The 15,943-nt window shown below is 36.6% G+C and overlaps 1 protein-coding gene across 5 annotated transcripts in view; it reads right to left on the bottom strand.

Moving 5' to 3' along the window:
- Nucleotides 1-15,943, bottom strand: part of wdr7.L (WD repeat domain 7 L homeolog) — a 243,317-nt gene that overhangs the window by 168,898 nt on the left and 58,476 nt on the right. For 4 of the 5 annotated variants that reach the window (XM_018245183.2, XM_041580187.1, XM_018245178.2 and 1 more), the window contains 2 exons: nucleotides 7,802-8,571; nucleotides 5,526-5,614 (listed from right to left, as the gene is read on the bottom strand). In XM_018245183.2, coding sequence (XP_018100672.1) covers nucleotides 5,526-5,614; nucleotides 7,802-8,571 — 859 coding nt within the window. 5 annotated transcript variants of the gene reach the window in all.

Raw genomic sequence — 15,943 nt, forward strand, 5'->3', positions numbered from 1 at the left:
TGATTTTACTGTTGCATTTTTATAGTTCAGAATGTAAGCAACCTGAAAGGCTAGGGTTAATGGCTCAAACACCCAGGCTGCAGATTTATGAAAATGTGAGTTTAGAGCCTAAAAAATAAAAACTCACCCACGTTCCATTTATTCCTATGAGATTTTTAGAACCGTATTTATCAAACGGTGAAAGTTAAAACTCACTTTTTGATAAATATGGTTCTAAAAATCCCACGGTAATAAATAGAATGTTATAGTTGTTTTTTTTGAGGTGAGGAAAGTTTTTATCTATTAAGCTCTAGACTCACATTTTGATAAATCTGCCCCTAAGTGATGGACTAGAATATTAACAGGTTAGAGAAGAAATAAAATAAAAAATTCACAACTAATTTATCTTGTGGGTACCTGGGGCACCAACTTTAGCAATGACATTATTTATTTCTTTTTTTTTGATAAGTTGATGTTGAAGAAAAGCAACTTATTTTAGAAGATCTGTGTCTACGTCACAATAAAAATGTATTTTTAGGTCAATAAAGTGTCATGGGTTGACATGTTCCAAGCCGGTGCCATAAGCAGCAGTCAGCGAGCTTGTAGAGAGCGGCCATGATGTTTCTTTGCAATGGCACATTGGGCAGCTGTGAGCAAGTAAACGATATTCGCATGTGATATTGTATTGACACATTGCACGTTGATTGACTTAAGATTTTCCTTTCAATAACAAAGGGACTCTGGAAGCTCCTTAGAAGTTGATTTGGTGTTCTAACGGCACATTGCTCTGCGCATGTAACTGGCACCCTCCCATTGTAGTTGCCTACGGAACTTCATCAAAAGCCGGGAAAGTTTCTTTTCAGAAAATGTTCTGCTCCAAGTACTGGTATTTCCATGGGCCGGTGGTTGAAAAGTAATAATGAGATTTCTAACGCAAGTTCTGCATCGCTAGCCGCATTAGCATATGAAAAGACAGCATGCTCCTTATGGCACCCACATTGTATAAAGGGAGGTCAGTGGTAAGATTTAGAGGTCACTGCTTGACACTTCCTTCCTATAGAGAAATTACCATATGTCATGCACAACCAGCTTCAAATTAATCCTTCTCCTGACGAACGACAATGCTCTCTGGTTCCTGCACAAGTTAAACAATGTTTTGTAAAGCGGGTGTTTGCCTTTCATGCGGCGAACTCCTTTTGTCGCCGTAGGACATCTGCATGAAAACTATCCATTTCATAATTCAATGCAAATGCAGCGTAATGTCAGGGAAGCACGTGTAAGGGGGCAGCATGGCCAAACTCCCTTTAGTTAAGGTTTAGTAGAACAAACAAGAGCTTAATTCCAAGAGGGAGTAACATTAGTATTCAAGCCTTGCACAGTAAGATCGCATACATTAAATATACATGGCCTTTCCTATACATCAGTTACAGCATTGCTGCAAAATATTACAAAAAAAAAATACACAATGTGCAGTGTTTCACAAATGAAAATTTCACCATTTCCTTTGCTTAAAACAAACTCCGTGTGAAGGAGCAGCAACAGAACCTGTGTACAAATATTTAAGTTTAAAAAAAATTTAATGTTTAGAAATTAACAGGTTCGACCTTCCTTTTATGCAATGTATCGTTAATCATAAGAATGTGGATCTTTGTGTAGAATTGTCTATGTCTTTGGGCCTCATTTATCAAAATCAGAATTATATAAATCAAAACGTCTGACCAAACTAGAATCTACAAATGGATCTTATTTATTATTAAAAAAAGCATGATTTAATCAGTTTGGAGACAAACTAGACAAAACCGAGCAAAAACCCAAATTGTATAATTTTTTTTCCCCCCAAATCACTTGATTTTTTTCATGGCCCACACTTTTCGGATCTTTGTCTGAAAAGTCAGAAATATTCAGATTTTCTGGCTCATTTCACTAAATATTCGGATTTTATAGTAAAGAAAAACTCAATTTTTTTTGAGTTTTTGGCCTTAATCATAAGAATGTGGATATTTGTGTAGAATGTATTTGGGCCCTATTTATTACAAGTATTTATATAAAAAGAAAAATCCAACCAAACTAGAATCTACAAATGGACTATATTTATTATTTAAGCATGATTTAATCAGTTTGAGCGCAATAGATAAAATCGAGCAGAACCCTGAATTGTATGATTTTTTCTGAATTTAGCCTCCCAAATCACTTTTCGGATTTTTGTCCAAAAAGTCAGAAATAGACAGATTTTCGGTCTAATTACAGCACAGACCACAGAAACGTATAAATAAAATAGGGGCCTCACCCATTGACTCATATGCAGGTCTGAGATGCCGAATTTTCAGATTTTTTCCATTTTCGGGGTATAATACATTTCTAAAAAAACATTTTTTTACTAAATATTTGGATTTTATAGAACATTTTTTCTAGTTTTTTGGCCTTCGGACTTTAATAAATAACCCCCACAATTTTGGATTCGGCCAAACCCCCGAATCCTTCATAAAAGATTTGGCCAAATACCGAACCAAATCCTAATTTGCATATGCAAATTAGGGGTGGGAAGGGGAAAACAATTTTTACATCCTTGTTTTATGAGAAAAAGTCACAAGAATTACCTCCCCACATATGCAAATTAGGATTCGGATTTGGTTCAACGGGCAGAAGGATTCGTCCGAATCCGAATCCTGCTGAAAAAGGCAGAATCCTGGCCAAATCCCAAACCGAATCCTGGATTCGGTGCATCCCTATTTCCTTTACATCAGGAAAATATGTGACTTGTGCTCTGATAAACTTCAATCACTCTTTACTGCTGTACTTCAAGTTGGAGTGATATCACCCCCATTCCCCTTTTCCCCCAGCAGCCAAACAAAAGAACAATGTGAAGGTAACCAGATAACAGCTCCCTAACACAAGATAACAGCTGCCTGGTAGATCTAAGAACAACACTCAATAATAAAAACCCATGTCTCACTGAGACACATTCAGAGAAGGAAAAACAGCAGCCTGCCAGAAAGTATTTCTCTCCTAAAGTGCAGGCACAAGTCACATGACCAGGGGCAGCTGGGAAATTGACAATATGTCTAGCCCCATGTCAGATTTTAAAATTGAATATAAAAAAATCTGTTTGCTATTTTGAGAAATGGATTTCAGTGCAGAATTCTGCTGGAGCAGCACTATTAACTGATGCATTTTGATAAAAAAAAAATTTCCCATGACAGTATCCCTTTAAACATCAGAAACGGCATATTAACTAGTGAACAGTAAGAAGCTTAGTAAGTTGCTGGGAAAGTTTTATAGCATACTGAAATATGGGATGCTTTTCATTTAAAGGGCATGTTCAACTTGAAATTTACTTTAATATGAGCCGATACCAGGCAATAGCTAATATTTATTTGGTTTTTAAGGGTTTTGAATTACATAATAGGAAAAAGAATGATACAGAGAAAATACAGCGGCATTTACTTGAAATACAAGAGTAAATAAAACATTAATATTAATGTTTCCCAAAGAAAATAGGGCCACTGATGAGTCCTTGGAATTTCTCCTGGAAGTCCAATAAACTGACAGCTCACAGTCCATGTAACCTTAATCATATATCATAAGCATGTCTGCAAATGACAGCAAAAGTGCACATGATTCCGTGTAAGGAGTAACCACGAAAGTTAGTTTGTAAGCAGCACTGGAAGTAGAGTATGGGGCAGATTTATCAAGGGTCGAATTTCAAAGTGATAAATACTTCGAAATTCGACCCTCAAATTAAAATACTTTGACTTCGAATATCGAAGTCGAAGTACTTTTCACCGAATTTGGCCATCGAATGATCAAAGTAAAATCATTTGATCGAACGATTCGAACGATTTTAGCGTATGATTGAACGATTTTACTTCGATGTGTAAAGACTTCGAAAATGGTTGTAGAAGACTTAGTCTAGAAGGTCCCCATAGGCTAACATAGCACTTCGGCAGTTTTAATTTATTGAAGTCGAAGTTTTTTTTAAAGAGACAGTACTGGAGTGAACAGATGTCTAATAAAACAGCCACTGTTTCCTGCTTTTCAGCTCTATAACTAGACTATAAGGGAGGCCACATGGGACATATCTGCTCAGTGAGTTTGCAATTGATCCTCAGCATTCAGCTCAGATTCAAAAGCAACAGTTATGTCCCATTTGCCCCCTCCTCGAGTCAATTTTTATTTTGCACAGCTTATCGATTTACCCAGATTTTATTTTTATACTGCACAATTCCTTTAATGCATTAACTCAGCACACCTTAAACATGTGTAAGATCTAGTCTTGATACAGGTCCAGGGGAAAGCAGATCGCTAATGCAATAAAAATGCTGTCTGTGCCTCTAATGCACTGAGGCGACACAAGAACGTCCAGGATCAGTGTTTTTAGGACATTTACCATCCTAATATAAACTTGTGCTCAAACACAACTAATGGAATACATTCCTTCATATGTAATAAAAGGCACAAAGTTTGCCCAGGAGCAGTAACCCATGGCAACAAACAATAGGTTTGCTTGTTGACCAGTAGATGCCACATGCTGATTGGTTGCTATAGGTGATCAGAAGTGTAGAAAACTTTGCTCCTGGTATTACTTAACCACATTTATGTCTAATAACATTGGACTTCCTATACCCAGTACCTTAAAGGAAAACTTTACCCCTAAACAATGTAGGTCTCTATAAAAAGATATTACATAAAACAGCTCATGTGTAAAACCCTTCTTCATGTAAATAAACCATTTTCATAATAATATACTTTTTTAGTAGTATGTGCCATTGGGTAATCCTAAATTGAAAACTGCCATTTTAAAAAATAAGGGCCACCCCCCTGGGATTGTATGAGTCACTGTGCACACAGACATACCAAACATGTTAGGTCACATGAGCCAATTAACAGACAGAGTTGTGTCTTTTGCTTCCACACTTCTTCCTGTTACAGTTAGAGCTGCAGTATTTCTGGTCAGGTGATCTCTTCCTGTTACAGTTAGAGCTGCAGTATTTCTGGTCAGATGATCTCTTCCAGTTACAGTTAGAGCTGTAATATTTCTGGTCAGATGATCTCTGAGGCAGCACATAGACCATCACGAAACGGTGGTTCGAGGCAAGAGATGTAAAAAGTAGGGATGCACCGAATTCAGGATTCGGTTCGGGATTCGGCCTTTTTCAGCAGGATTCAGCCAAATCTTTCTGCCCGGCCCAATCAAATCCGAATCCTACTTTGCATTTATGACTTGTCATAAAACAAGGAAGTAAAAAATGTTTCCCCTTCCCACCCCTAATTTGCATATGCAATTAGGATTCGGATTCGGTTCGGTATTTGGCCAAATCGGGGGGTTCGGGCGAATCCAAAATAGTGGATTCGGTGCATCCCTAGTAAAAAGGCAATATTTACTTAAATATATATTCCAGTTTGATAAGATTCTTTAATATGCCACTTAATTTGATAGAAACTATCTATTGCTCATTTTGGGGTATAGTTTTCATTTGAGCTGCTCCTGATCAATGTCAAATTCCTGCAGTGTAGAACCCTGCAAGCATTTTTAACATCATGGTTACCTTGTTTGATCTGACTTTGTATTATACTGCTGGAGATCTGGGCGGAAGCCTTCCCTTTCATAGAGTCTGGAGATCCGGATCTCGGAGGCCTAAAAACAAAGTGCATTGGTTACCAGGAACATAGCTCCATACGATTTCATTCAGATGCAGCAGTATTTTTCATCTAAGCAGCTCTTGCTATTTCTTTTCTAAAGAAATGGATGGCACATGATTTCCCTGCAGGCTAATTTAGCCGTTGCTTAAATTCTTAGGGGATCTAAAAAGGGATCTAAAACCAAAAACATATTTTTTGCATAAGGAAAGTAAAAATAATTCAAAGCAACCTTTCATAAACCTTTTTATTTCATACAAGATACAGAAGAACCCCAATATTATGTAAAATCTGGGGACATAAAATTGGGGTTCCACTATACTCTTCATAAATATTTGATGTATTCAAATTGCTCAGCTGACTGACAACTCATTTAATTACCAAAATCATGGATCTTATATACAGGTATTGGACCTGCTATCCAGAATGCTTGTGACCTGGGGGTTTTCCGGATAACAGATCTTTCCATAATTTGGATCTTCATGCCTTAAGTCTACTAGAAAATCATGTAAACATTAAATAAACCCAATACGCTGGTTTTGCTTCCAATAAGGATTAATTATATCTTAGTTGGGATCAAGTACAAGCTACTGTTTTATTATTACAGAGAAAAGGAAATCATTTTTAAAAATCTGGATTATTTGGATAAAATGGTAGAGGGCCTTTCCGTAATTCGGAGCTTTCTGGATAACAGGTTTCCTATAATGGATCCTATACCTGTGTGTATACATATATAGATGGAAAAAACAGTAAACTAAGTAAGTAAATAAAAAATGAAAGAAAGATAGTAACATATAATAATCATCTAATAATATTAATTATCTATTCTTAAAGGAGAACTAAAGCCTAGAAATAAATATGGCTAGAAATGCCATATTTTATATACTGAACTTATTGAACTAGCCTAAAGGTTTGGCATCTCCATAGTAGTAATGGTCCAGCCCTTAAAATTATTATCCTTATTAGGAGTGTCAGTGAAATGCACATGCTCAGTGGGCTCTGAGCAGCTGCTGAGAAGCTAAGCTTAGGGGTCGTCGCAAATCATCAAGCAGAAAATTAGATGGACTGTCATATAAACTGATGCTACAGGGCTGATTATTACATTTTGATGCTAATTGCACTGGTTTCTCTGCCTTTATCAGCCTTATATTGTGACATTTCTATTCTATGTGTACTGTATATTGTGAGTGGGTCCCTAAGCTCAGTAAGTGACAGCAGCACAGAGCATGTGCAGTGAATCAGCAGAAAAGAAGATGGGGAGCTACTGGGGCATCTTTGGAGACACAGATCTTTACTGCTAAAGGGATGTGGTTCCTTGGGCTGGTACAGAAGCACAAAGCATCATGTACAACATTTCTGCCCTACTTTTTAATTAAGCTGTACTTGTTCTTTAATATAGTATCTGACCCCAAGCCTATGGTTCCAAACAGACGATTCTGTAAGAGTGGATATATATGGCATGGTCGCCACTCTAGTATGGGCAAGCAGGAAGTTCACCTCCATCTACTGATATGCCAGCAAGTCAGTTGTGCAAGGGCTAACTTATAACAATGGATATATAAACCTAAGTCGATGAAGAGCTTTTTTTTGGCAGGATAAATGCCCGTAAATAAAAGCTTACAAACGAAATGTGATGTTTGAATCTGTTATCCAGAATGCTCCAAATTACGGGAAGGCAATCTCCACCAGACTCTATTTTATCCAATAATTCAGATTTTTAAAAATGATTTGCTTTTCTCTGTAATAATAAAACAGTAGCTTGTACTTGATCCCAACTAACATAGAATTAACCCTTATTGGAAGCAAAACCAGTCTATTGGGTTTATTTAATGTTTAAAATTATTTTCTAGTAGACTTCAGGTATGGTGATCCAAATTATGTAAAGACCCTTGATCTGAGTATTATTGGATTACAGGTCCCACACCTGATATAAAAAGAGCCTTCAGGCAATTAAACAATTCCGTGAATCTATGAGGTTTAAATACAACCCTATCGGCAATTGATGGCTCTCCTTACAATTGTGAAACAAACAAATATACAGTATATGGGAAAGAATGTTAATTATAGAAGGTGTCTGGGAGATGCTAAAGTTGTTATTGCTATTTGTGGCACTCTCTTTGTACATTTGTCCAGTACAAGATAAGCTAATTTGTATTGTAAGTGGGGGTTTATTTCTGTCTGGTACCTGTTTGGAGCCTTCTTCATATGATCACCAATGAATGTAGCATTGGTCATGCTCATCAGTGTATTGGCCAGGGATATAATAGACATCAAATGTTGTGTAGTGACAGCCCGCGAAACACCATAAGTTCCTTTTCCGAGTCCTTCACTAATGGACATTTTACGCCCTATGCCTACATTTCCATCTAATGCTTTATAAACGGTCTGGTTGAAACGTGGAAGCATCAAGGACATGTGGCCACCTCTTGAGAGCAAGCCAAAAGAGACCGGACAGTGCGGTTTAAGCATCCCAAGGCGCTCGAGGCAAACATCGTCCAGTGCAGAGTTCAAACCCCAAGCATGAAGACATGACATGAAAAGTTTTGTGGTGTCCATAGTTAGGTTGTACTCAAGTAGAGTCAAGGGCTTGGATTTGCTAGTACGGTACTCGGGGTCACTTTCATCCCGCTTCTGTCTCATCGCATCTTCGTCGTCATCGTCATCGTCAAGGAGATGTTCTTTAATGTTTTCTTTGATAGTCTCCTTCACCTGTTGGAAAAGCACTGCTGCTCGTTTACCAGCCAAGAAAGACCCTCCTTTGTCAGAACTGCCAGATGCTTTATGTAAACTCTCAGGGGACGTCAGTGCAGTATTTGGCCTGGAGGCTTCTTCAGTGAGGAGCTGAATAATAAGGGCCTCTACATCAAAGAAGAGCAGGTGTATGTCCGAGTCAGTTACATTCGTCTTTATTGCTTGAACCGTCAGGGAGTTATGTGAATATTTAGGCAAATTCCCCTGCAAGAAGAAAAAAAAAATAAAAGTTGTTTTTCAAAGAATCAGAACCGCAGCCCTAAAAAACATTTGACAGTTTGGCAAGACAAATGTCGACCTTCAGCAGAAGATTTCCTTGATGAATTCTAAAATAAAGCTCTTAAGGTTTAACATTACCAGCATGTTCTGACTTGCTTAAAATCTCCACCTCGGACAGAGAACAGAGTATCAGAGCAGTGACCCGAAAACAGGTTTTCTATAGGGCAAGAACGAATGATAATATATCGGATGAGTAATGTGTATTCAGGGACTCTAATAACTTCTATTGGCCAGAGTTCTGCAGCACAAGAACGTTACAAGTCGAGCAGAAAAAGAAAGCAGCTTAACATGAATACGAATCCCTTTCTAAAGGGAGAGGAGACAACGAATTCAAGACACCTAGGTTTTCTTTTGACCTTGTTGCCCTTTTTAAGCTGCACAACAGGACAGGGGAGCAGCAGCTGGGAAAGAGGCGTTGGTAAACAAAGGGTGTTCGGGGATCCTTGGGGATTTCAGCAATTCTACAAAGACAATTCAGAGGATGAACCCATTACACAGAAGCTGGAATATAGCAAACTTCATTGTACGGCTGATAGGAGGAAAGACATTTTTATCGTGTGTCCCAACTTTGATCAGGATAAGGTTTATACACCAGAACTCTTTTCTTTGTGAACAAATTCAGTTTTGATTCAAAGATTTGCATTCAGAATAAAGAATAAAACCAAACACCATCTAAAGATAAAAATCAGTTCATTAAACAAAGCGAATTACAAAACAAATAAATGTAAAAACACAGTTAAAGAAAAAAGAAGCAATTTTATCAAATATTTTTTAAAAATTCTAAAATTAAATTGGGTCAGAATTCTTCCTCTTTGTCTACTTGACTTAATGGTTTTTCTTTTAAGTGATGGTTATACCAAAAAGCTAAAGTCCCGAATACACCAGTAAAGGGAGAAGCTCCAGTGAGCAACGGTCGCCTGTTATTTCAGGAGAAAATTAATTGCTTGGAATTCTTAATTACATCATTAATTAACAATGAGAGAATTTATGGGGCAAACGTAGATCTGATAAATACTATAGTTTCTTGTTGGCTACGAAAGGGGCATAAAACAGGAGACGTGCATCCTTTATTTAGGGCAGTCCCATGCAGGTGTGCCGATATTATACATCAAGGCCCGTTTCACTGTCATCTTGACACAAATTGGTCATTAAGTGCTGAGCAATACTGTTGAATTAATGATGCAGCATACATCATAGTGGCTAATAGGTGGGGCTTAATGAGGCCATATTCATCACTTCTGGGGTACAGCTATATGCCTGGGGCACCTCTCTTTGACCTAGAGGTGGCCTGGATCCCAGAACTACCATTAATATTTCTTAGGAAATAAGATGTCTGTCGTTTAAGCAAAAGTTCCGCTTTAAAGACAAATAAAGGGCTTTATATCAGCAACAAGGATTTTGGATTAGGTTTTTAATACTAAAAGAAACCCTTGTGATTCTGAAATATCTCATAATTGACTAGAACAGATTTGGGGTGTGTCCAAACACTCATAGGTACGATATTAAATAGCCAAAACGACCTTATATTTATTATATATATCCAAGCTTGCTTCGGTTTAATGCATGACGCTCATTGGCCAAGGCTTTGTTTTTAATATCCAGCATTCACTGCAATGTAAAATATAAATGACAGGCAATAAAATATTTCGTAGTAGTAAAATACATTTATAGTAGTTTGACTGTAGGACGTCTTGATGATTGACTGCTTGTGGGGTAACTATGGCTTAAAAGCCACATGTTCTTCTTTGCCAAATACATGTAACTCACTGAGGAGCATCTATCAAAAAACTGGACATGCAGATAGGATCCGGAATCATATGCACCTACCCAAAGATTTGAAATCTCAAATTAATTTTCCATTAAATTTGTATTTATGCAATTTAAAGTGATAACTTTAAATCTCAAGTTTCCTGAATATTCAAGTTTCCTGAATATTATTACAGTATCTACTTTATACAGTTTTTACCTGGGGAAGGACCGAATTTTATGAATTAGACAGAATATCATATGAAACCATCCACAAAGGTTTTGGCAAAATACCAAGCCAAATATGAACCCAAATTTGCACATTCAGATCAGAGATAGGGTTGCCACCTAGCCTGTATTTTACCGGCCTGGCCGGTAAAAATTATGGTTCATCCCAATGTTATTAATAATAGGGAGAAAAGATAAATATATAGGAAGGCCAGTATTTTTTTTTTGGCAACGCTAATCAGAGATAAAATCATATCATCTGTAAAGAAAAAAATCTACATGAAATTGAATGGCAACTTTAGCCACACTGGGGTTTTTGCTGCAAAACACAACCACGACTATTTTCGAACTTGAGCTTTCTCAAATTTTCAAAAAACCTTGAAAACTCAAATAAAAAAAATTAAAAGCTAGAGAGTATCTCTAGAAGTTAATTCAAAATTGAGTTTTCAAGAAAAAAAAATTTGATAAAGGAGTTAAATTCCTTGAAGGGAGTTTGGTCGACTTTGTTTTCATAAAAACCAAGATTTGAGTTTTAGCAAATCAGCCGCTTACAGTAAATCTGCCTCCAAATGTTGTGCCAAATTAACTCTGATCCCTAAAGAATCCAAAACCAAACCATTCCTACTTATAGCACTGTAGAGGTATGGGATCTATCACAGGTATGGGACATGTTATCCAGAATGCACAGGACCTGGGGGTTTCTGGATAATGTATCTTTCTGTAATTTGGATCTTCATACCTTAAGTCTACTAGAAAATTAAATAACATTAAATAAACCCAATTGGCAGGTTTTACCTCCAATAAGGATTAAGTATATCTTAATTTGGATAAAGTACAAGATACTGTTTTATTATTACAGAGAAAATGGAAATCATTTTTTAAAATTGTAATTATTTGGATAAAAGAGTCTATGGGAGAAGGCCTATCCTTAATTCAGGTTTCCAGATAACAGATCCTATACCTGTTTGTGAAAACACTTTATCCAGAAAACTGCAAAATATGGGAACGTTGTTTTTCATAGAGACCTATTTAAGGATAAAAGAGTAGCTTGGACTTGATGGTAAGGTAAGCTGCATTTATCTATCTTGGTGGCAAATAGGGTTGCCACCTGGCCAGTATTTTACTGGCCTGGCCTGTAAAAATGATGCTTGATGCCAATGTTATTAATAGGAAAAAATGGCAAGAATATAGGAAGGGCGGCATTTTTTTTTTGCAGAAAAGGTGGCAACCCTAGTGGCAAAACAATCTTATTGGGTTTTTTGGTGTCTAACTAAATACCATTGCAAATCAAAGAAAGACAAATTAACTCCCAGGTCCCACTTATTCCAGAGAATACATCCCTTACAGGTATAGGACCTGTTATCCAGAATGCCTGGGATCAAACCTCATACTAAACTCAGCCGATCTTGCACGCAGTGAAGTCACTTTCTACCTTTCACTGTCGACAAAACTGTTAAATTCAGAGAATTCTGAAACTTCAAAATTCAATAAATAGCTTGAATTTTGAAAGTTCCATTGACTTCTACATGAACTAACCCGATTTTAGATGCCAAACACTTTCCATTCCAGTGTTTTTCTTTTTTTTTTTGCATTTAATAGATCTGGAATATTCGAGGTTACGGAAACGGTAATTTAAATTCCATATTTTTCCCCACCGAAGGATATCTCAAGACGCAGTAAAAATTTGATTGGGATAAATCTGGCCCATAGTATTGGATTTAAAAAAAATATACGATTTTAGCCCTTTAATCACTAACAATGGTTGAAGACGTCAATTAATACTTTATGTCCCTGTGGTCATTTTTTTCTTTACTGCATAGATAAAGCCTTAACCTTAAACCCATAAATCCAATTTTTTTGTTTTGGTTGTTGCAATAACTGAGAAAATGGACCTGGAATGCAGCCAACAGAAGTTCTATGAAGAATAGTGTGGGGCAGACTAAAAACAGGCTCAAAAGTCTAGAAGTTCTGGACAGTGCCGGGCCAAGTCGACTGGGCGCCCTAGGCAACCGAGCAGATTACGCTGCCCCCTCGCGCATGCGCAGAAAGAGGGAGCGTGAGTGCACAGAAGCAAGCGTGAGTGCGCATAAGGAGGAAGCGTGAGTACGCATGCGCAGAAGAGCGGCGAGCCCGCGCAAGAGACGATGAATCGAGAGTGTGCATGTGCCAAAGAGCGCGCTGATGCCGAGTGAACTGATGCACAAAATGGTCCGAACTAGGGGAAGGCGTAAAGAGGTACGTGCCTGGCGCCCCTCTGCCTTTGCCCCCTAGGCAAGTGCCTCTTCTGCCTACCCCTAGTTCCTGCCACGATTCTGGATGTCCAGTTGGCTACTGAAGCAAACATGAGCCATGTACACATCTTTACCCATGGATTCTTTAAAGGGGTTGTTCACCTAAATAAACTTTTAGTAAGATGTAGAGAGTGATATTCTGAGACAATTTGCAATTGGTTTTCATTTTTTTTATTATTTGTGGTTATTGAGTTATTTAGCTTTTTATTCAGCAGCTCTCCAGTTTGTAATTTCAGCAATCTGATTGCTAGGGTCCAAATTCCCCTAGCAACCATGCATTGATATGAATAGGAGACTGGAATATGAATAGGAAAAGCCTGAATAGAAAGAAAGTAATAAAAAAGTAGCCATAACAATACATTTGTAGCCTTACAGAGCATTTGTTATTAGATGGGGTCAGCGATCCCCTTTTGAAAGTTGGAAAAAGTCAGAAGAAGAAAGCAAATAATTAAAAAAACTATAAAAAATAATGAAGACCAATTGAAAAGTTGCTTAGAATTAGAACTAAAAGTTCACTTAAAGGTGAACCACCCTTTTAAATGTGTGTCAAATAAATTATCTAATGTAGAGTAGATAAGATTAGACTACTTTAAAATGCAATGGACGGTGGTAAAGATTTGGAAGTCCAATGTAATTCTATAGAATATATACTGAGGTTACAAAGTCCATTGCCATGCTGGATTGTCTAAAGAAGCTTGAGGGGTTCCTCTAAACGTACCTTTGATGTAGAGTACACAGATTAAACATAGTACAAACCACAAATTTTTCTCGGCCTTTTTATTTTCCACCTCTCACAAATTTGGAGTTTAAAGGAAACTATACCCCCAAAATGAATACTTAAGCAGATAGTTTATATCAAATTAAGTGTCATATGAAAGAATCTTACTAAACTGGAATATATATTTAAGTAAAAACTGCCCTTTTACATCTCTTGCCTTGAACCACCATTTTGTGATGGTCTGTGTGCTGCCTCAGAGATCACCTGACCAGAAATAATATAGCTCTAACTGTAACAGGAAGAGATCACCTGACCAGAAATACTGCAGCTCTATCTGTAACAGGAAGAAATCACCTGACCAGAAATACAGCAGCTCTAACTGTAACAGGAAGAGATCACCTGACCAGAAATACTGCAGATCTAACTGTAACAGGAAGAAGTGTGGAAGCAAAAGACACAACTCTGTCTGTTAATTGGCTCATGTGACCTAACATGTATGGTTTGTTGGTATGTTTGTGTGCACCGTGAATCGTACGATCCCAGGGGGCAGCCCTTATTTTTTAAAATGGCAATTTTCTATTTATGATTACCCAATGGCACATGCTACTAGAAAAGTATATTATTATGAAAATGGTTTATTTACATAAAGCAAAGTTTTACATATGAGCTGTTTTATGCCATATCTTTTTATAGAGACCTACATTGTTTGGGGGGGTATAGTTTTCCTTTAACCAAGTTTACTAGGATCAGGTTTCAGAATCATTATTCATGTATTTAGTATAATTTTACAGTTTAAAGAGATGCATTAAATCCAGGATTTAGTTTGAGATTTGGCCAAATCCCAGCACTTCAGATTCAGCTGAAACCTAATCCTTAAAGTCGTACAACTTTACGGCTCTGGACAACTGAACGTGATGATATCTTGATCGTGGATTTTTGTGAAAATCTGGATATGCAAATTAGATCTGAAGGTTGGATTTTGTATTTGTCCAAATCTAAAAAAAATGATGGATTTGGTGTGTCCCAACTATTGAGGTGTTTTCCAATGGAGCCTATTCTTGCTTTCAAACTACAGGTATGGGATCCCTCATGAGAAAACCCATTATCCAGAAAGCTCCAGATTACAAGGCCATCTCCTATAGAGCACATTTTCAGCAAATTATTAAAGTTTTTAACAATGATTTCTTATGTTCTCTGTAATAAGTAAAACAGGTTCTTGTACTTGATGGAAACTAATCTGCAAAATCCACATTGGTGGCATAACAATCCTATTGGGATCATTTAAATTTTTAATGATTTCGAGCAGGTATGGAGATCCAAATTATGGAAAGAATAACTAATTCAGGGAATCCTGGGGCATTCTGAATAATAGATCCTATACCTGTACTGTTATTTCTATCTCAATATTTACACTTGCCAATAGAGGTATGGGATCTGTTATCCGGAAACTCATTATCCTAAAGCTACATCTCCCATAGACTCAATTTTACCCAAATAACTGTAATTTTAAAAAATGATTTCACTTTTTCTGTGTAATAATAAAACAGTAGCTTGTACTTGATCTCAACTAAGATATAATTAATCCTTATTGGAAGCAAAACCAGCCTATTGGGTTTATTTAATGTTTACATGATTTTCAAGTAGATTTAAGGTATGAAGATCCAAATTATGCAAAGATCCTTAATCTGGAAAACCTCAGGTCCTGAGCATTCTGGATAACAGGTCCCATACCTGTATACACAAATAATGGTTGTTGTTGGACTGATGTGTCACTCTATAAATTATATACTAAAAGGGCTAGAGAACAGGGTTCTTCGTATTTAAAGGGGAACTCCATTATATATATTTAAAAAAAAAAGAAATTGTAGTTCTAAGCAAATTTCAAATATATATATATATATATATATATATATATATATATATCTATATCTATATATATATATATCTATATATATATATCTATATATATATATCTATATATATATATCTATATCTATATATATATATATATATATCTATATATATATATAACAAACAAGGGAAAGTTGTGCTCACCACTATTTTTTAAAACCATTAGGCGGGGGTGCAATGAGGGTGTAGTTGACTATATATATATATATATATATATATATATATATATATATATATATATATATATATATACATATACATATATACACACACACATATACACTATATACTAAAACCAATGAACAATGAATGATTTATAAAGGTAATTGCTATTATAAGCAGTATCTGTCGGGCTGTTTTTTATTTTCTATTTGTAGGTTCTGACTCCTGAATCAATGTAGCA

The sequence above is a fragment of the Xenopus laevis genome, chromosome 1L, assembly GCF_017654675.1.
Source record: "Xenopus laevis strain J_2021 chromosome 1L, Xenopus_laevis_v10.1, whole genome shotgun sequence".
In the NCBI taxonomy this organism is placed as follows: Eukaryota; Metazoa; Chordata; class Amphibia; order Anura; family Pipidae; genus Xenopus; species Xenopus laevis.